The 23,498-nt window shown below is 40.5% G+C and overlaps 1 protein-coding gene across 4 annotated transcripts in view; it reads left to right on the forward strand.

The window, feature by feature from the left end:
- The first annotated feature begins 5,140 nt into the window (after positions 1–5,140).
- The window catches only part of LOC134675412 (epidermal growth factor receptor kinase substrate 8-like protein 1), a 35,870-nt gene continuing 17,512 nt past the window's right edge, over positions 5,141–23,498 (forward strand). For 3 of the 4 annotated variants that reach the window (XM_063533642.1, XM_063533643.1, XM_063533644.1), the window contains exons 1-9: positions 5,141–5,282; positions 6,086–6,232; positions 14,208–14,278; positions 15,504–15,733; positions 18,220–18,316; positions 19,549–20,090; positions 21,345–21,437; positions 22,311–22,418; positions 23,185–23,264. In XM_063533642.1, coding sequence (XP_063389712.1) covers positions 5,207–5,282; positions 6,086–6,232; positions 14,208–14,278; positions 15,504–15,733; positions 18,220–18,316; positions 19,549–20,090; positions 21,345–21,437; positions 22,311–22,418; positions 23,185–23,264 — 1,444 coding nt within the window. In that variant the 5' untranslated portion in view covers positions 5,141–5,206. The remainder of the gene's footprint in view (positions 5,283–6,085; positions 6,233–14,207; positions 14,279–15,503; positions 15,734–18,219; positions 18,317–19,548; positions 20,091–21,344; positions 21,438–22,310; positions 22,419–23,184; positions 23,265–23,498) is intronic. The other variant, XM_063533645.1, reaches the window with a different exon arrangement.

The raw sequence follows: 23,498 nt of genomic DNA on the forward strand, positions 1-23,498 counted from the left end.
GAAAAACAAGCAAAAAAAAAAGCAAAAGTAAGCAAGCAAAAAAAGTAAGTAAAAGTAAGTAAGTAAAAAAGCAAGCAAGCTCCTGATGGCACTCCTCGGTACGGAGTGAAACATGTCGAGCGTTTTTCGACTTAAAATACGTGAGTGGCCCGTTTTTAATATACATATCTAATATGTCTGTGTCTCACGGAAGATTTGTTATTAAAATCTTTAATTAAGTTGTTAAAGAAAAGTTTTATCGTTTGAGGAGTACAGTACAATATAATGTAAAAGAAATTTTTGCCTGAGTTATAGACCACACCCGGTATATGTGTACCTCTGTAACCCCTATCTATACTTGTATACGTATAATGTGTACCTCTGACGTGTATTGTACCAGAATCATACACGTACCGGACTTGCCGATAACATTCCGATGCAGATAATCGACGCAAACGAATCTCTGATAACAGCCCCCTTATCAGTCCATACTGTATATTATGATTATGACACAAGTAACACTCCTTGATTAAATACTCCAAAATAGATCTTTTACTATAGTAACATACTATAGTAAAAGATTTCCAACAATTTATTACATTAAAGTTAGAACGCAAAATCACGCAAAATGATGGCATCAGTGACCATACCCAAGGACCTCCTAAGAAAGTGACATACTCCGCCTAACCCCGACCAACCCAAAATGTCTACTTTGTTAAAGAGACGACAGAGTGCCTAGCCAAGATGACATTCCTACATCGACAAACGACAAACGAAAAGAAAACGCGTATCGGAGTGATAGATGCTACGAAAACTCAAATGACTATTTCTATTAAAGTTTCGATGGGAGTTTCCTATAAATAATTTTCATCTTAGCTAGGCCTCTTCAAACGAGAACATATCCATAATCTATGATTACAATCAGAATAAGCCTCTATACTAGGTTAGAGTCCCTCAGGAGCGCTCTTAGTATAGACATCAACGCGTCCCAACACCGATTTCTAATGAAATAACTAACTGATCATTAAAATGCTAATTAATGACGTACTTGTGTGTGTTTGTGTGTATGTGTGTGTGAAGGCGGGCGACATTCCATTACAAACGTCTACAAAACCAGTTTAGAAAGGTCCCTGATTGTTTGTAGTTATTAGAGATTAGGAGGTGATGTTATATTGGGCTTGGTTTTGTGGCAAGGTCGTCTGCGCCTGCGATGCATATAACTATATATGTAAATACATATAAGAATGTGTACATAGTATTTGCGTCAGTGAATATGTGTTCTATGGAATCTGCGTAAAGATATGTACATAAAATACGTATTTTATTTTACTAGCAGAATCGAGCCTTCTTTGGTGCAGGTAACTTACCGTTCCTCAGGGCCTATTACCACGAACAACGAAGCACAGAATAAATAATAGTACTAAGTACAGAAGGCTCACTCTCTAACAAAACGCGTCTGTTACGATCAGCACAGATATGGCCGCTAGGTGGCGACAGCGCCACGCGCGGCTTATGGCAAACCCCAAAATTGGGGCCGAACGGATGTACTTTTAGCTACCTGTAGCAAAGCGACGAAATCGCGGAGTGAGACACGCCTGACCGAAGTTCGTAAACTGTGAACATCTTTCTCTTTTACGCCAATTATAGGGCGTAATTAGATGGAAGAGAAAGATGCCCGCAATATGCAAACTTCGGTAAGCAATGACAAATACCCGGCCTTATCAGTGGAATGCAGAGCATTCGCAATGTGTCACCACACCAAGTCCATTCAAAATTAAATCTTATCTCAATATAATAAGGTCGGATATCATTCGATGTCTCACCTCACAGCCAGTCCATGTAAAACTGAACCTTTACATCTATATAATAGGGTTTGTTTTAGGTACAGTATTACGTTTATCTATATGTTGCTCATATAGTAAACTTTGATTATGAGCACATTGTATGCTCGCTGTAAACCTTGGATTTATAGTTTTATGTTTTATTTGATTTGGTTACGAACATACGAAGTTTACACCTGATGAGATGAATGATAACAGCAAACACTTAGGGCATTTACACCTACTTAGGAGTTAATAAAAAAATATTTTTCAGAGCTCAACAATATACCGTATTTATAAATATTTGGAGGCAATCTTACACAAATCGACCTAGCCCCAAACTAAGCAAAACTTGTACTATGGGTACTAGACGACGATATACATACGTATAATGTATATAGATAAATACATACTTATATACATAGAAAACAGCCATGACTCAGGAACAAATATCGATATTCATCACACAAATAAATGCCCTTACCGGGATTCGAACCCGGGACCATCGGCTTTATATAGTTCGTTTTTTAGCATTAGAAATAAGGTAAACAATCTTGATGTGTCTTTTAATTGAAAAACACATTAAAAATAAGGTACGGCAAATATGTATTAATTATGAATCTAATACGATCATTTATATTCTTCTGCTTTCGTAAGTAATCGTTTTTGATTTTTAAAAAGCGTTTTTCAATTAAAAGACGTGTGAAGATCGCTTACCTTCTTGCAAGTTCTTTCTAATGCAAAAAAAAAAACAAACTATAGGCAGGGTCACTACCCACTAGGCCAGACTGGTCATCGAAGAATTTGAAGAAAGGTTACTTACAGAGGTGCGCGTTAATACGACACGGCGCGGCGTGTCATTGAAATCTGTTAACACCCGGCTTATTGGCTTATCTGCCGGTTGGACATTTACGTATTTTACTAATACATACGACCAATTCATATATCTATGACCACCGGGCATCTATTAAATAGTACTAGACGAGGCTCTGTGGGCTGTGGACCAGCCAGACCTCGCGATAAGCTTAAAAAATGAAAATAAATACTAACTTCGTCGAGTCATTCTCACAGCTAACTCATAGTGGTCTTAAGTGGCATAAACTCTAAATCTTTTATGCCAATATCCGAAAATTTTAACTTTAAAAAAAAATCGATTACAGAAAAAATATATCTAACTATCTGCCGTATTCGAACTTCAAGATATTCACAAGAGACGACACGTACTAGATCCATTCTTAGATACGTTATAGTTTTGATATCAACTAGTTCTCTTTTGCAGCGCAATTCGGGCAACCAATGTCACTTTTACGTTAGATAGAGTAAGATATCTATTAGATGTGAACAGATGTGAATTGGATCTCTAAGTCATATCCTGTGGAAATCGTTCAAGAGTATATCCAGAATCGCGCAAATGTCAAATTTGACAGGTTAGATCTTAAACATATCGTTATCGTATCTTGGTGACGTCTAAAAGATATCTAATAGATGTCTATTTCAAAATTCGAATCGGGCCGTATATACTGAACCTGCATTCAAAATTTGACGAGAATCTGTTGAGTAATTCGACCTGTAGCCTGTAGGTAAAGACGAGTATCCAGCCAGACGTACCTACCTACGAAAGCATTTTGGCCTAAGCTGAAAAAGACCTTCGCTAACGCTCGGTCAATTAGTATGGATGTGCTTCCCACGCAGCGCAGAAACCGGTGCGCGTGCGTGGAATCACCGCGAGAAAATGCACATCGAATTGCTTTTTGTCTTAAAAAGTTAGACCGGGAGATAGTGACACATTTTACTGGGTCATTTGTACCAGTATGGCGGTTCGTCAGGGGTCTAAGTACGTAATGAACGAAATAAAAAATGATGGTCATAGCGCTGGTACCGGCGGCCCAATCGCGTGGGCGTTAGTCGAACGTGTCGGATAAAATACGTGTGTCGAACGATTTGTTCCACAAAAATCCTCGTATTATTCGATAGTCCATAAAAAAGAAGTAGACGGTAGCGTAATGCCATACTTCTCCGGTGTGACTTACAGCCCGCCATACTGAGGCGAACACGTTAATTTAAAAACAACAATTAAATCAATAAAAAATTACAAGATGGTACAAATCGTTTAGCAATAAAAAAAAAATTAACTCCTTTGCGGCGGTATGGCGGCCATTTGGAACCATCCGAAAAGTATGGCATGGTGATGTCCATGAATGGCTGCTCGACGATGATCACCTGTGCAAAAATTAGCTTGGCACAAATGATTGAATTGTTGTTTTTAAATTAACGTGTTCGCCTCAGTATGGCGGGCTGTAAGTCACACCGGAGAAGTATGGCATTACGCTACCGTCTACTTCTTTTTTATGGACTATCGAATAATACGAGGATTTTTGTGGAACAAATCGTTCGACACTCGTATTTTATCCGACACGTTCGACTAACGCCCACGCGATTGGGCCGCCGGTACCAGCGCTATGACCATCATTTTTCTTTCCTTCATTACATGCTTAGACCCCTGACGAACCGCCATACTGGTACAAATGACCCAGTAAAATGTGTCACTATCTCCCGGTCTAAGTGGCACCTAATTGATTCTACGTATGTGACAATGCGTTTTATCTGGAGAAACTATTCGTATATCACTTATCGGTTTCTAACACATGATACGCTATTGTAAACTGTTTTTATATCAAGTTCAATTGCCCCAATACATAGAAATGACAATGGCGGACGATTATTTGAAACGTCACCGTATTTAAGAATTATTTCGCTTGAAATTCAGTTTTTTGTTCGCTAGTGTGATGAAAAATATTGTGTGTAACTCAGAGGATATTGCAAACTCGGGTACATACATCGCGTACATATTTAATTCACTCCAGCCTGCGACTGTCGTGAATTTATAGACCTCGTTTCCAATATTTGATTTACTTACCCCCCTCGTTGTACAATGTATTATTATTTTACTTTGATGTAACTTTTTATCTAAGCCCCATTTAGACTGTTCAAGAACTATACATTGCTACAGAGTAGATAGATACAAATGAATTCAGTCGATCGACCAATGTAACGAAAATCGCATGAAAGTTCTTAAGCCGTCTAAATATAGATAAAGATAGTTGTTTGAAAATAAAGATTTTTCATTTTATTCAGTTTAACAGCTAAGTATACTTACAAATGAGGAAAAGTGGCAAAATTGACTGCCTTGGGCGAGACTCGAACTCGCGATTCCGGGATACCTGCCCGCCGCTCTACCAACTAAGCTACCGAGACTTACCCGTTGACAGCGATTATAATTACTTAATTTCAAACAGAGCCTAACATATGATTTTCTTTCTTTTCAGATTAAGCCAACATTGGGTAGCGGAAAGTCGGGGAAGTTCCTGTGATGTCCCGCTCATAGGCGGCAGGAGTGAGCGAGAGGGATGGCGTCGCGCGCGGGCACGCGCGGGTCGCGGGGGGAGGCGCAGCGCGCGCTCGACGAGTTTGATGAGCTTGCAGGTGTGTTTAAGCCTTTAATAAAAAGCGGCCAAGTGCGAGTCGGACTCGCCCATGAAGGGTTCCGTAACAGCAAGTAACATAATGCGGTTTACGGTTTATGAAGTATTAAAAAAAAACTACTTACCAAATCTTGTTCAAACTAATTTTCGGTGGAAGTTTGCATGGTAATGTACATCATATATTTTTTTTAGTTTTATCATACTCTTATTTTAGAAGTTACAGGGGGGGGGACACACATTTTACCACTTTGGAAGTGTCTCTCGCGTAAACTATTTAGTTTAGAAGAAAATTATATTAGAAACCTCAATATTATTTTTGAAGACTTATCCATAGATACCCCACACGTATATATGGGTTTGACGAAAAAAAAATTTTTGAGTTTCAGTTTTATATGTACGGGGAACCCTAAAAATTTATTGTTTTTTTTCTATTTTTGTATGGAAATCTTAATGCGGTTCACAGAATACATCTACTTACCAAGTTTCAACAGTATAGTGCTTATAGTTTCGGAACAAAGTGGCTGTGACATACGGACGGACAGACAGACAGACAGACAGACAGACAGACAGACATGACGAATCTATAAGGGTTCCGTTTTTTGCCATTTGGCTACGGAACCCTAAAAACTAGTGACTTTGTAAGCCAGAAGAAAAACGAGCTACGACAAAAAAAAGAACAGTTTTCATTATTATCAGTTCTTCATCAACAGTCCATTGTCCACTCCATTTCATCAAATAACGCTCTGAAAATACCCAAATCAATAATAAGTTTATTAGTACTAAACTATGTCACCTCATTTCCAGGGCTACGGGGTGCGGGAGGGGCTTCACAGGGGGGCGGGGGGGCGTACACCCTGGAACACCTGGCCACCTTCACCGTCACGAGGGAGACGGGGATAGTGTACCCTGCCGACGGAATGAGACGGCTGCTGCAACTAGAGAAGACCAACGGTATGTAAAAGGTTCCATACATTGAACTATACTATAATAAGATTAATAAGTACTACTAGTTACGGCAGACGGTTTGTACATATACCGGGTGTGGCCTGTAACATGAGCAAATAATTAAAACATAGATTGCACTCCTCAAACGGTGACACTTTTGTTCAACAACTTTTTAAAGTTTTGAACTATTTAGACTACCTATTTGTCATACAAAATAAATATTATCTTCAATGGACGCCATCGCCACGCCATTTCATTGTGATTGACGTTGCTTGTCACGCCATACACATAACAAAATTCGCAATACATTGCTTCTTAGAATAAACTTTAAAGTGTATTTAAAATCAAACCACAAGTTATTTTTAAAAGTCGCTGAACAAATGTTGATCAGTATGAGGAGTACAGCCTACAGTTAAATTTTTTGCTCATATTACAGGCCACACCCGGTATAAGTTGCGAGGTGATTTTCTAACAGACGGCAGCTTGGTATCCTATGATGCAATAAATTACTGAAATACTGAAACCCTGATAAACTTGTTCATAAACCGCCTGAGATAAATGAAAGACATAATTATATCAGCAACACTCAAAACTGTACCTCTACCCCTAATACAGTCGACGTCAAAGACATGTTTACATTTTTCGCCTTATTACAAAGGCATAAGGTGCAAAAGTGTAAACATATCTTTGACGTGACTGTATATTTCATTCGATAGCGTGGCGTGACGTACGTTAAGTTTCATTTTTTATGGGATTTTGGGGTATCGCAAACGCGAACGCTCGTCACGTTATCGAATGAAATTTACACTGGGGTTCTGTGGGCCTACCGCGAACCACGTTCGACGTGTTGCCTCCCTGTCACACTAGCGTACGAATTTACAAGTGCGACAGAGAGGCAATACGTCGGACGTGGTTCGCGGTAGGCCATCTGATCATCGGTTCGTCTTTGCAATTATGTTTACACGTTGTTATTGTCTCAAGTATAAGTCAAGAGAGAATTACTCTTATCTTGTTTAAATGCAATTTAAAACGTTTTCCGCGAAATGATTCACCATAATGTGACACTATCTTAAAGTGTACCGGCTTGTCTTGGAACGATTCCCTTTGTACCTAATCAATAATCATGTCGAGCTAATACCTAGATAATATGCTGATAATGTAACACGGCTGTTTTGAAAGGGGGTAAAATAAATGAATGGAAAGCTCCGGCTTGTCAAAAATAAAAACAGCCATGTTAACAAAATAAAATTAAATAAAATAAACTAAATGGAAACCTTGCTGTAGGAAAGCTAGGAGGAGAAACAATTAAACAAATTTAAATCTAACAAACTTTATTAACCTAAAGTTATAGTGTAAAAGCTCAGTGGTATAGCTGGGTCGCTTCACAGGTTCATGTCATAAGGTTTACACCAATTAATTAATTACTAAAGACTAAATTTCGAAATACCTAAGTTTTATGCACCAGAACTTTCAAAACTTTAAATTAAAATAACTATTGCTCTAAATCACATTTTAAATTTGTAGCCGAGCGCAGACGCAATTTAAAAATTAAAGATGCATCGGACCGACCTCAAAAACTGCTACCGGACCTGGAGCGGCGGGGAGTGACCTCGCCTATCCCCGGGAAGCTGACTGCTAACCTGGTTGGAGCCGGCCAGTGCAGATGACGTGGGACAGATCCCACAGCATCATTTTAAAACTTCAAATTCGAAACATCTTGAAACTTCTATAAACATCAAAAGCTTCTAGAAACATCTAGAAACATCCCGGCTCCGCACTGGAAGCTGTTAGGACTTCTGGCGGAGCGCTCCCTTCCCTCGAGCAGGAGTCAACTTCAGTGGAACACACCGAAGGACTCGAACTGCTTCCACCATTTTGACCACCATGTGGAATGTGTGGTCTTATCACAAAATAGGGCTCATGCGAGCGTGCGTCCCCGGAGGGGTCCACACATCAAAAGTGCATGTCATCACCGAATGACCTTCTCATATGTTGAGAACAAAAGGCCAAAAACAAAAGTAGGGTGCCAATCCCTGAAGACACAAATCCTTCGAAAATTCTGAACTGATTTATCTAGAGAACTCTTTCTTGAGCCTAAGAAATATATTTTATCATTAAATCTAATAATGTTTCATTTCAGAGCCACTTTGTCAGTCTGTAATTTCTATGTTTTGTTTTACATCAATATTATTTTCTATCTATAAAAATCATACCTAAATCATACAAAGTTTTCCTGGAGTGACAACATAAATATCTCAAGTTTTAATTATTTTTACTCATATGACAACCCCGACAACAGATAAGCATCAAACGGTGCATCTGAATGCAACAGATTATGCAAAGAAGTGCAATCAATCGAGTTAGTTTGGGATATTGTTAAAAACGTTGAAAGAAGAAAAAGAATTCAACCCAAAAATATTAATTTAAAATCCAAGAAAATGTCTACGTTACAATACCCCCCTCCCCGATTTTAAGGTTCAACGTAGGTGAACCGCTCGCTGTCCTCAGCGACTTTCATCCTAAAACAAAATTTAAAACAAAGTGAAGGCAAGAAAACTAACCTACTCAAACTGACCTAGAAAACCTAGAATGTAAACAAAAAGTCTGACGCAACTTCGAGATTCAAAACATACCAAAAATGCTCAAACGAACCCCCAAAAAATCTTAAAGTAAAATCATACTAACATTAAACAATTTAAAAAAACTGCTGTTCTGACCGAACAAAAAAAATCTAAATAATAATCTCGAACCCACGTCAGTACCACGGAAGGTGAAAAAAAACTATGCGGCCAACTGCGCTGCACATAGAAAAAAAAACCTCAGTCTATCCTTCCAACCCGTAAACAAACCGTTGGCCTTCTCAGTACAACGCGATAAAAGCTTGTTGTGCTGAGAAAACCAAAAACCAACCGCCAGGACCGATGTTCAGCATTCCTAAAAAAAACTCAGCTAGACCGGGCGAAATTGAGACCTATAGTCCCCTAACTATAAGCCTTGAACGAAAACCTTTGTTGTAACCCTACCGGTTGAGGACACTAAGGCCTGTCCCAACCCTTCAGGTAGACAACAATCATCAAATCAACCCCAAAAAATCCAAAACGGCCCTTTGAGTTGATGAGGTACACCTGTCCACCCCAACTCTCCGGAATCAAAAACCAAACTATAAAAATATATACCTAAACAAAACGAGGTACCTATATAACATAGCAGGTGAGTGGTTTGTCGTCCTTGGCGGCACGACGACTGGTACAAGACGAGGGGTCGTGCGTCCAAGGATAACTCCCCTAAACTCTAAAACCATATTAAATCGAAAAAATTTCAACCATTTGGCTAAGTTGCATCGCGGTAGCAGGCATGAAAAAGAAATGGCGGAGACACCGAGTGCCGTTCCAATGCCTTCAAAAATGGCTCATTGGATCGTCAACACGATAAAACAAAAGGTACCAAACCAAAAGGGGTACCGCGGTCGATATGTCCAAAAAAGCAAGAACCCAATTTAAAACAGCCCCTCAAAAATGGTAACTGCTGGGTATGAACCCCATACCGACCAAATGCGTAGCCACAAATACGCAAAATTGCACAAAACCGTGCTCGAGTGTGGTAAGCACTCGAAACCTACCACCGAAATACAAACCCTTGGCTATGTTAAAGACTCGCTCTGACCTTAAAAAGTGAGCAAGTTGTTTCGCCCCAATTATACATCACGCACTTCACCATACCGTTCATATCTCATCTGTCGCCCCTACCATACTTCACGCATTACAAATCCCGTTCTTCCATCCCCGCAACAAAATTAGTAGTGAATACAGTCAGTGCTGTTCACCACGTACCGTGCATAATGTCGTGATTGGATATTTTACCATAATACCCAACACTCCAAACGAGACAACCGTGAAACAAAACGTTCTCGTGTAGGCGAGGCCTTGGAAAACACCACCTTCTTGAAAACCTACCAAAATTTGTTTTAAAATCCAAAACATGCCAGCCTTATTCGAAATTCCCGCCAATTCTCAAACCGAGATTACAAACTGTATTCTTGGCGAAATAAGGTCTAAATAAAGAAAACTACTTCAAATTAATATATCTCATTAAATTTGAGTACTAAAAAACCAAATCTCGTAACGTTATACACCAAAATAACTATATTGTATTTACCTAAATAAATATCAATATTTAAACAAATTACAAAATAATTTTCAAAAAACGAGCGTTTTTATAAACGCTGAACTCGTTACGAAGTAAAGCAAACATTTCTAAAATTTACGCGTTTTCGAACGTACCCTTGTGACGTTTACTCTGTGTTAAAAAAAAACAATTTCATGACTTAACCTTACTTTGCACTTTAAACTACAAAGAACAAAACTTTGGTTGCAAATACCATTTTAATTTGGAAAACTACCATCTAATATGAAACACAAGTCTTACGTTGTGTGAAGTACCGTTAAAAACTCGAATTACGGTAAATATTAAATACGCTAAATCAGCGACTCAAAACTACACAGAGTTAACCGAAAACTACCAAAAACACAGGTAAAACACTAAATCTTGAGATCAGGAATCATCTTATTTCACACGATTTTCCCTCTCCCTTCAAAATCAACGCTAAATGTCATTTCAAAGTCAAATAAACTAAACTAACCCAAAAAATGTATTGCATACCTCAAAATTTAAGTGAACTTGTTACAGATTACATCAAAACCGTGCTGAATTTGGATATTACCACTACAAAACAAAAGGCATCCAGCCATTTCTACAACTGGACTGCCGGATCACAATAATTTATAATTTTGAAAATGAAATCATGTCAATTGTTCTGGAACTATAAGCGCTAGCACGCCGAAGAAGAATATCTTCATTCTTTAAGAAGTTAAATGATCATGAAACACCACAAGCATCTCGCCGGACACTACTGCCAGACCAGACTTCCATACTAAACTGTTTCCCCTGCGGCTATGCGGAGATTTCTGAAAAATAAAATGCCGACACTGCTTCCACAGCTCCTTGGACCTAGGATGTGCTCCTAATTGGCTTGACCTTCCTCAATAAATTTATTTATCAATAAGCTGTGAAATTAAGTGTTGTGTTTCAACTTTTATTTACTAAATATGCTACTGCATTGAAATTTCTGGTGCTTCATGTTTACAAAAACAGTGCTGTGTAAGAAAATTAAATTAAATTATGTTAATATAACTATTGTTTTCCTTAACAATACTTGTTATGTGGTTAAATTACTATGCCTTCCGGCTTAACTGTTAAAACAAAAATTTACAAAATCCACTATAAAACACTTATGAAAGTGCAGTTCCATCAAATTTATAAAAATCACAAAACAACATTCTACTAAAATCCACACATTTTTCTCCTAGAATATGAAATCTCGGACTAAATATAATTTACTACAAGTGATCCCAAGTGGCAAAATTGTGTACTCTTGTTACAAAATAAAAAATTCTTATTTTTTAATTTAAATTAAATATTAAATGTGAAAGCAAATGAAAACTAGTGTCAAAACTTCAAAATAGTATCCAAATTTACTAAAAATGCAACACGTGTTATTGACATCTATCAAGTCAGCAAAATTTTCTAACCTCAAAATGTATCATACAAAATTCTATGATTTTCGAAAATAATTACATGTAAATGTACAGAAAACAGCATAAATGTGAGCAAATGCCCCAATTATGGTATGCAATACCCAAAAAATCTTTGAAAATAATCTACAAAAGGTGAGTGAAACAAAATTATTTTCTGGTGCATAAAAATAAGTCTAGACTTTTCCTGCAGCAAGTAATTATTTAGAAACCTGAAAAATTCTTGGGCGCCATTGTAACACGGGTGTTTTGAAAGGGGGGTAAAATAAATGAATAAATGAAAAGCTCCGGCTTGTCTTAAATGGAAACAGCCATGTTAACAAAATAAAATTAAATCAAAATAAAATAAACTAAGTGGAAACCTTGCTGTAGGAAAGCTAAGAGGAGAAACAATTAAACAAATTTATATCTAATAAACTTTATTTCTAACCAATTATTTCAAAAGCTCAGTGGCAAAGCTGGGTCGCTTCACAGGTTCAAGTTATGAAGGTTTACACCAATTAATAAAATACTAAAAAAACTAAATTCCGAAATACCTAAGTTTTATGCACCAGAACTTTCAAAACTTTAAATTAAAATAACTATTGCTCTAAATCACATTTTAAATTTGTAGCCGAGCGGAGACTCAATTTAAAAATTAAAGATGCATCGGACCGACCTCAAAAACTGCTACCGGACCTGGAGCAGCGGGGAGTGACCTCGCCTATCCCCGGGAAGCTGACTGCTAACCTGGTTGGAGCCGGCCAGTGCAGATGACGTGGGGCAGATCCCACAGCATCATTTTAAAACTTCAAATTCGAAACATCTTGAAACTTCTAGAAACATCAAAAGCTTCTAGAAACATCTAGAAACATCCCGGCTCCGCACTGGAAGCTGTTAGGACTTCTGGCGGAGCGCTCCCTTCCCTCGAGCAGGAGTCAACTTCAGTGGAACACACCGAAGGACTCGAACTGCTTCCACCATTTTGACCACCATGTGGAATGTGTGGTCTTATCACAAAATAGGGCTCATGCGAGCGTGCGTCCCCGGAGGGGTCCACACATCAAAAGTGCATGTCATCACCGAATGACCTTCTCATATGTTGAGAACAAAAGGCCAAAAACAAAAGTAGGGTGCCAATCCCTGAAGACACAAATCCTTCGAAAATTCTGAACTGATTTATCTAGAGAACTCTTTCTTGAGCCTAAGAAATATATTTTATCATTAAATCTAATAATGTTTCATTTCAGAGCCACTTTGTCAGTCTGTAATTTCTATGTTTTGTTTTACATCAATATTATTTTCTATCTATAAAAATCATACCTAAATCATACAAAGTTTTCCTGGAGTGACAACATAAATATCTCAAGTTTTAATTATTTTTACTCATATGACAACCCCGACAACAGATAAGCATCAAACGGTGCATCTGAATGCAACAGATTATGCAAAGAAGTGCAATCAATCGAGTTAGTTTGGGATATTGTTAAAAACGTTGAAAGAAGAAAAAGAATTCAACCCAAAAATATTAATTTAAAATCCAAGAAAATGTCTACGTTACAATAATAACAATTGATACGAATAGAACAAATAAATTAGTAATAGGTACATGCAATGTATTCAACAACAAGGTGAATAATTATCAGACTACAACATTATTTATTAAGCACAGGAGGCCATTTGTGATTTAAGTAACTATTTGTGAAGTCATATCAAAATAAGATAAAATCTGCAACATTTTTTTTCATCAGAATCAACCTCGAGGACCCTGTAGTCATGACAATTAAAATATCGCACCAAAAACATTTTACGTGAAATTGGCGACCAAGACTCAGCTTTTACTAAAAAAGTTATCAGATCTCAGCAAAAGCCAAGGCCCTAATAATAAGCCCTGACTTTACTTTTGGTACTCTACTCTTGGTAGTAACTTTTACTATTTAACAAGTAATCGTCAGGAATAATTCAAAATATTCCAGGTGAATTTATTCCTTTATAAGAGGTTTTTTTATTTTAAATTATTATAGGGGAGACCGAGGCGTATCGGACCACAGAGTGAATCAGATCATCATGAAAAATCCGTTGGTATCTGAAATATTTCAGTGATATTGATATGAATGCTCAAAAATAGCGCCGCACATGTCTTCTGTTACGTTATATTTTCAATATGAACAACTTTTTTAGTCTGACTCGATTCGCCCTGTGATCCGCTTCTCCTTGGTCTACTTGTGGTATGCCAATTTAAACCAATTTAAAGTAGACCACTACTACTATAATGTTGTAACACTTAAATGAGGTTGTGATATAGTTTTTTATATATAAAAACTGTTGGAGCACAACCCAGTGGGGAGCAAAGTAGACACATTTGACGGTTTTGGATTTCCGTTACTAATTGTGTGTTTGTTGTTTTACAGGAATATGGAGCCAAAAGATGCAACTATGTTTAGAAGGGCAGTGGGTGCTTGTCATGGACTACGAAACAGGGGTGAGTGACCAGGCCATTATGCATAGGTACCTCTACCTACTATATTAACCGAAGGCTGTTTATATATGTACAGTCACCACATGGGAATGTTGAGCCACTTGGCAATGGACGCAATTTAGTCGTGTAATATAATGGGTTCGGTATTTTTCGTTAGTAGGCACGATCGCGATATGACCGATGTTACCCGATGATATCTTGGTTGCTTTGTTGCGTCAAAATTTCACTATGTCAAAACTAGTTGACGTAATAAAAATTCCTTCGTCTACGAAAAGGATTAGTTAAATTTTGAAGTTACTCGTTTGAATCAGACGCTAGATGTCGTTGTTCCTAGCGGAAACTGGATAATCTGCTTATTTATAATTATATTTTTCATTCACTTTCCTTTTGACAGCTGTTATCTACATGAGTTTCAGTTTATGAATTATATGGAAATGGCTGCCGTTAAAAGGAAAGTGAACGAAAATTTCTACATAGCAGCTTAGCAGTCAAATAGACGTTTCTAGGACTAAAGCGGATGTTGTAATGTAACCATAGTAACGTCAGCTTCCGGAAAAATCGCTATCAATCATTGGTTAAATATTTTTGTTATTACGTAACCATAGTAACGCCACCTTCCGAAGAAAACACGGGCGGTCATTGGCTAACCGTATTTGGTTTTACGTAACTGTAGCAATGACCGCCCCATTGGTCAGCAGAGTTCGGCCGAAGTCGTGATACGAGACTGGTAAGAGTTCGGACCCCGACTTGGATTATTCGACCAAGTTGCGAACAGTGGTAAGTGGCTCAACATTCCCGTGTGGTGACTGTACTACACTACATGCCCGTTATACCGGCTTTGCGTAGCTTGGGGCTAGGTCGATCTGTATATCTCAGGACGGGCCTTACGGACACTATTAACAATGGTATCTAGTTCAGCGATGTCACTCACGAATTCTAGCCAATCGTGTAATCTAACGCAACTAGTTGCGACCAATCGCGCGCGTGACGCGAACTCGTCAATTAATCGCATTGTAGCAGTGTCACACCCCTGTACTGGACCCATTCATGGCCCACTCTTATTGCCCGTAAGGCCAGTCCTGAGACATATACGTCAATGCATCGCCCACACTGTTAACTGTCCATCGGTAAACCTTATTTTGAAAAGCATAAGGTCCACCAATTGACAGTTAAGAGTTTTGATGTAGCTCGAATATTAATTATTAATTAATTAATTATATTTATACAGTCCGTGATGGAGCGCTTCCCCGCGGCCTGGGTGCACTCCCCCACCGCCTTCACCTCCCCCGAGCCCGCGGAGCTGTACAACAACGTGCTGGCGTTCGTCGTCGGCCCCCCCGCCACCCCCTCGCCTGCCAACTCACCCGCGTCGGGCGAGGCGCCGAGGAAGGAGCTACACATCTTCCAGTGTCACGACGTTGGGGCGCAGGCGTTGGTTGAAGAGCTGAATGCGCTCAAGTAAGTGGCAGCCATCTTGGATTTAAGGGTGTTGATATAGTTTTTGGCGCGTTTAACCTTTTCGACGGCGTGTCAAACACAAAAGCTGTCACTCGGACGGAACGCTACGTCACCGAAGTGTCAAAAGTGGCAAAACTGAAATTGAACTTTATGCATATGCACGTAGGTCTAAGTTGCTCTGTGGTCTGAGACCGATTAATCCGTCTTTGGCGTTGGACCTGCGGTGCGGATGTATCGGTCATTGGCGTCCAAAAGGTTAATAAAGAAGATAAAACTATCTACACTTTACTTTACTACACATGTAATGTATTAATGTTATAATTTAATTTAATTTAATTTTAATTTTAATTGTATATGGACCTGGTCTGAAATAAAGAATATTCATTCATTCATTCATTTACTAGGATGAACTGTAAGTCATACGTTTAAAAATAATAAAAAAGATATATGTAAAGCTAAAAAGGTGACTGTGGGTGGTGCTGGAGAAAGATGCTTCGTATCCCCTGGACAGCATTTCGGACTAACGTCTCCATACTGAGAGAACTCAAGATCTCGTCGCGGCTGTCATCTGAATGTCTACGCAGAGTCCTTGAGTACTTCGGACATATAGCAAGGAAAGACGGTGACAGCCTCGAAAAGCTTTTTGTGACAGGCAAAGTGGATGGGAAAAGGCCTGGGCGTGGACGCAGTCCAATACGTTGGTCCGACCAGATCCGCACCGCTCTTGACTCCACAGTCCACAGGGCTCTCCATACCGCCAAGGACAGAACCAGATGGAGAGGAATTGTGAAAGAGAAGGTGATTCTGAAGGGAGGTCACGACCCTCATTACTGAGGATAACGACGCAAGGAGGAGGAAAAAGGTGACATTTTTCAACAATCAACTGTACGGATGCGAGGGATTTCAGTGTAGAATTTGAGAGTTGATTCTAGTGGCTCTCTGAGATAAAATACTCTGCATTTCAAGGTAAAATATATTTGTCTACACTACACTGGCTGTTTATTTATCTAAAGATATCCAACAAAACACAAGTATTTACGGTCAAAAAGGCCAGTCAGAGATTAACCTAATCTGATAAGATAGATGAGATGAGAAGGGCAGAGTGACTTTAGTGAGATGTACAACCAGCAACCAGTGCGTACGCGCCGCGCGAAATACCGGTACGGGGTTTAACCTTCATATACCTATCTCCAGGGGCCCATCGTTGTCTATCGTGTTCGTGTTTACCAGGTGCCTTTACACATGCACCCGCAACTCGACAGGACAACTCCATTGCGCATCGTGTGACCGCATTTTCAAGACGAAGTTTAGTTTAGCGTGCCACATTAGGGCATTTTCGAGAAAAAGAATTGTTGATGAAGTCGCCATTGCCGGATACGGCAAGAAAGGAAGAGAGAGAGACCAGGTGCCTTGGCGTATGAGGTCACGACAAATGACGAAAGCTGGGTGTTGTTTAGTCTATCGACGAGAGTGATGTATCCATATCACTGGCCTGGGACATAGTGTATCCAGGGCATCGATGGGGTCTATCGTGGTCACCAGGCCCCTTCACTACGCTGGCAATAATTGTCGCCTGGCATTGGCAATTCACCTTACATTGTTGGTCCAGCAAGTGAACATTGTTGCTATTATGTATTATGTTTCTACCTACCGTCGTCACTTGTCGATCCAGAAATGAATTGGTGAAATCGACAATCGAAACGTGACGACGATGACCGACACCATCGGGATATTGTGGTGTGTGGTGACTATATGGATATGGATTAGCAATCTGCCAAGGAAGCGGCAAGACGAAATGTCCTTTTCTGGATTTTGGAGCATATTTAGAGTTTTTACTCTCATTCAATAATAGAGTTTTGATTCTCAGTCATCTTTTGATGACTCACGCTAAATCGGGCCGGGTCCGTTTCGTTTCCTATGGAAAGCACCACGTGATCATGATCACCGATGGAAAATGGCATGTCCGTGTGGGCCCGGTCCGGTCTAGCGTGTGAGTCATCCTTAAAGTATCAGGGACTAGTTTGTCATGAAGTGATAATTATTGTGCCAATGCTTGCAATGTCGTTACGGAACCACGAGCAGAACATTTGGAACAGTATGGCGTTGAACAGTGTTTTTCTGAAACAGCGTTGGGTATGGCATAGTCGGCATACGACTTTCAAGTTGGAGATCGCACCTTCGAATCCTGGTAGAAATTATTGGATTATTATAATCGCTGCAAGGCGGTAGAAAATATTGTGCGGAAATCGGACTAGGTCCAACAAGACCCAGTTTCCCCTCTCGAGAGGAATTAACCGACCTTCGAATATGCCAACTATATTAGAGATCAGATTTTTTCTTTGATCTAAGTCTATTTTATATAGCTTAGGTGTACCTACTGTAAAAGATGTCATCTGAATACATTTTCCGTACAAGCTATCACAAAGTTAATATGAAAGGTAATATAACTTAATACCTCTTCGACTAAGTAGTGGGCGTTGTTTCAGGGGCGGCGGAGGGAGTGCGGGGGATGCAGGTCGGGAGAGGGACTTCGTGATCGAAAGAGAGAGGGAGAGGGACGACATCGAGCGGCCTCGTAGGCAGGTGAGAAGAATTTGGGTATATATCCACGGGGGCCTATACTGGCCGTAAAACGATCTGGCCAGTCAGGTCGTAAGCAATTTAAGTAAATCATCGGAATACCATACCTTTACGAGTTAAAATTTAACCTTTCAATCTAAAGTATCTATAAATCCCTGAAGTCAAACACTTGTCTTTCTCAAAGCAGGTGTTTGATCGTGTTTGAACGGCCCGGGTCCGAGCCGAGGCTACCGACACAGTTTTCTATAGAAGAATGACATACTGATCTTATCTTATCACCGATCATGCACCCTTCATAGAAAACGAAGTGTTACGAGAAGTAGCCTCGGCATGGACCGTAGCCTAGCCAAAGTGACAATCGCTTGCGCTTCGCCATCGAATCGCTTTGTGTCTCTATCACTCTTCCACATTAGTGTGTTAGTGACAGTTGCGTTTCGTTCGCTACGGAGCGTCAGCGATTGGCATGTTGTCTACGGAGCCTGGACCCTTCTAGCATGAGTTTAAAGTCCTTCAATGCTACAAAACCCCGAAAATAATTCTGAAGGTGCTTTAGGTTCCATGACGCCACTTCAAAGGCTACCGTGTTGCAGAGATTTTATCAAAAATATCAAAGCGGTAGCGATCTCGATAAAAATGCAAATGAGCATAGTTAGATGCGGCGATAATTTTTATTGTTTCATATTTCTACGGTTTCTCGAAACAATCGATACAGTCGGCACCGATAAGCTATCGAGGTTTAATCTTTGAGATAGTGAAGGCTCAGTTGACGCCGCAAACAGCGCAGGGTCGCACTATGGGCAACGACTGAAGCCCATCTTGTTTGTAAAGTGTTTGTCTCGTATATTACTAACTTAGCTAGATAATGTTTTTGTAAACGGTGCCTGTGTGTAGTGAGGGTTTTAGTGTTGTCAATATGGCGCGGATGTACCATACATTGACGCGTCAGCAATGGGAGGCGGTGATGGTGGTAAGAGTGTTAATAACATTGGGATTAGCAAGGCTATGGACTACCCTTTTTCGAGTTTCACTCAATATTTTTTTCTAACTTAAAACCTCTCTTATTTGAGACCACGGCGAAATCGTTTTTATTTGATCGGAGGTGATTTTTATTTATATCTGTCACTGCGCTATTTTAAAATATAATTAAATCTCCAAGGCCCCATTTAATCAGCATGTTTGAGGACCGATCATAAAATAGTGCTTATGATTAAAGAAAACATTGTTGTTTATTGCAGCAAATGTCAGCCCAGCTCGGGCGCGAGCGCGAGCGCGACGACGCCTCCTCCACGGGCTCGGAGCGCCTCTACGAGCAGGACATCGCCATCCTCAACCGCTGCTTCGACGACATCGAGAAGTTCATCGCTCGCCTCCAGCACGCCGCCGCCGCCGGCAGAGAACTAGAGAGAAGGAGAAGAGCACGAGGAAAGAGGCAGGCCGGCGCTGGCGATGGGATGCTAGCGTTACGCACGCGACCGCCACATGAGAGAGATTTTGTTGATGTGCTGCAAAAATTCAAGCTATCTTTCAATCTGTTAGCGCGTCTCCGCGCACACATTCACGACCCGAACGCACCGGAGCTAGTTCACTTTCTGTTTACACCGTTGGCGTTGATAGTGGACGCGGCGCAAGACGCAGAAGGCGGGGCGGCGGGACCGTTACCGGCGCGGGTAGTGCAGCCATTGTTGACGAGAGATGCGCTGAATCTGCTGGCGAACTGTGTGACCAGCAAAGAGACAGAGTTGTGGCACTCGCTCGGCGATGCTTGGCTTATACCTAGGTGAGTTCTCTACTTGTCCCCACAAGTTACAAATGTTACAATAGTTAATAGTGGAACACAAGACGCGGGAGCGGCGGGACCGCATTTTTGTGGATTCGATCCTTTCTCTTAATTTCCCCTAAATGATCTTAATTTTTTTCAATAAAAATAAAAAATAAAAAATTTATTCTAAGCTTAGCACTTAGAATAAATTTTAAAAGTGGAAAAATTACTGTCTTGGGCTAGACTTGAACTAACGGCCTCTGGATCTGGATCTTAATTGCACTCAATAATCACCGTATATGTAAAATATGAAACTTATGTCATTTTAAACATGCTTGGATCTATAGCTACTTAATTTACTTACACACATTTAATTTCTAAAATATAACATAGATTCAGAAAGAGCCATATGACAATGTTGCGTCAACAACTATTTTTGTGGTGCGATCATAAGTTAATCCGTAGATAAATACATATTAGCATTAACATAACTGAAACAGATAAACTTCGAAGATAAGCTCGGGACATGCCGGATAATCTTTATCAGGATGGATTTGCTTTTAGACCCGAAATAATTGAATATACCTAAGTAAAAATATAGTATGGATTTTCCCAAATGATTTTTACGCCTAAGACCCTAATCTCTTAGACAAGAACCATTATTTATTTTATGACGAGCCCAAGCTTCAACTATGGCGCGTGGCAAATCAACAATGCCGTTTAAAAAGCAACTGTATCGCGACTGAATAAGTTGCATTTTAAATGGCATTGTTGCTTTGCCACGCGCCAAAGTTGGAAGCTTGGGCTCGTCATAGCAATGGCTTTTGTTTAAGAGATTAGGGTCTCAGGCATAAAAATCATTTGAGGAAATCCTTACTATAGTAGATCATCATCATCATATCAGCTCTTTATCGCCCACTGCTGAGCATAGGCCTCTCTTCTTGTACGCCACTTGCCCCGGTCCTGAGCTAATCTCATCCAGAAATGACCCGCAATTTTCCGGATGTCGTCGTAGTAGATCATACTTATTTTTAACGAAACAATAAGACACATAACAAAGGGATGTGACAAAGGCATCGAATTGAAACTGTCGTAAAGTCATACTCACTTTTTAATACTTTTTTCGTCTTTAAAGTTTAAACTCTTCTGCAACTTCGGGGATTTCGGTCCCCAGGCACACATCCACACACCCTGGAAAGATATCTCTCTATTGCCCTTTCTTTCTGAAATATGTTTGTATTCGTAGTTAGTAAGAGATGTTGTGTTCGGCAGAGAGCAATGGAAGACGAGCATCCCGCCGTACCAGCCCGTGTTCATGGATGGATGGTCGCCGGACTACCAGGTCGACGACCAGCCACTGCGCAGGTACTCAATACAAACCTACTTCATTTAGAGTTAGACCAAGAAAAGTCTGCAGCGATTTTGATAGCCTAGGCGTACAAGTGTTATAACACTCGCACTGCGTGGGCTATCAAAATCGCTGCAGACTTTTCTTGGTCTAACTCTAGGCCCACTTGCACCATTCCACTAACCTGGGGTTAATCGGTTAAACCTGATGGAGTTACCATGGTTACCAATACAATTTGACACTGGGTTAACGGTTTAACCGCTTAACCCTGGGTTATTGGGATAGTGCAAGTGGGCCTTAGAGTTAAGATCAGTTCTCTTTACTCTTTACGTTACCTTCCCATTAGCTTCATCACCACTCAATAGCCTGCAGGTCATCAATAACGTGGGACTCACGCTAGAACGGTCCGGGTCGCGGCTCGACACTTCGTTTTGCATAGAAAGCATCACGAGGACACCGATCACCTGTCATAGAAAACGAAGTATCGGAAGTCACGGCCCGGGCCCGGACCGTTCTAAGGTGGCCCGCACACTAGCGTCTTCCGAGCGTCGGCGTCTAGTCAACTCTGTGGTTGCTGCTCGACGCAACGTTGGCGCAACTGCGCAGCGACGCCATTTTCCATAGCGCCGACTTGACGCCGACGCTCGAAAGACGCTAGTGTGCGGGCCACCTTAGAAGGGTCCGGGTCCGGGCCGTGACTACCGATACTTCGTTTTCTATCCTGATCGGTGATCGGTGTCCTCGTGATGCTTTCTATGGAAAACGAAGTGTCGAGCCGCGATCAGGACCTTGTTACATTTTATGTTGTGTTTGTGTAAATGCAATCATTTCCACTCCTATCATCATGTGTGTGTGTGTGTTGTGTCGTATTACATGTATGTGTGTGTTAGATCATCCCCCCGTCGCGTGTCGGCGGCGGGCGAGCCGCCAGCGGAGCCCTACTACGAACGCGAGGAGCCCTCGCTGTATGGGGAGCAGCAGTACCCGCCCTACGATAGGTAAAGCTTATAATGACTCGGTGGCATCACCATGACGGATGTACTATATAGGCACTCGAGATATCAAAGACAGGTACCCATTAAGAGACGAATAGTGATGTTAGAAGCACAGATCACTGTCGTGTAGAATGTTCTCAATAAAGAACCCTTTACTGTGGTTCCTGCCTCGCGTGCCCAAGATTTCAATAATCGAAAAGATTCCTTAGGTACGTCTTTGGGAAATTAAATTATTTAATAAGAAAAATATTTTTGTTTCTTTTGAGCTGTAAACGCCGGTACGAATACGGCCTATTCCAGTAAAGTAGGGCTTATTGGTTTTCTTTAGAATACCTATTATGTACTTACATCAATTTCAGTTTATAAAAGTTTCCATAATTAAGAACATTGGGCGGTCCGTGAATACAAAATGATGACGACGTCGAGGATTTAGGTTCCAACTGTCTTTTGTTTTGAAACCGAACAAATCTACTCCTTTTGTAATAAGACGATAAATGTACTTAAACATATTTTTTACGTCGACTAACGCTGCGTCTTACGTAAGCGAACAACTCGCGAACGCGACGCGGCGCGGCGCGGCGGGCCCAAGGCGTTCGCGTTCGCAACGAGACCACCCACGTGGGACACTTCTATGGGTATCAAATCAAATCAAATGATTGATTCACCCAGCGACGTATCGCTTCGCGTTCGCTTGTTCGCCTACGATGCTTAAACCTATATGCTGCAGCCTAGCGAGCGTTAGTGGTTACCCATGTGTTCCGTGTTGCAGGTCGCCGGCGCCGCGCGCGCACGACTCCGGCTCCGCGGCGTCGTCGCCAGAACGGGAGCCCTATCGACAGGACGATGAGGGTCAGTAGACATTACTAATGGCATATAGAAATAAGGTCAATGTGGGGAAGACCGATATACCGTCACAGGGCAATAAATCAAATCAATCAATCCTCTTTATTTCAGATACAGCATCCATATCGTGTTAGTTAGAAAACAAATAAAACTTAAGCTAACTTAAATAGTATGTTAGTAAAATAAATTAAATTATTCTTAAAACCTACAGGCCAGCCTATTTGACACAAGTCGCTAAAG

Source organism: Cydia fagiglandana, chromosome 22 (assembly GCF_963556715.1).
Source record: "Cydia fagiglandana chromosome 22, ilCydFagi1.1, whole genome shotgun sequence".
NCBI classification, from domain to species: domain Eukaryota; kingdom Metazoa; phylum Arthropoda; class Insecta; order Lepidoptera; family Tortricidae; genus Cydia; species Cydia fagiglandana.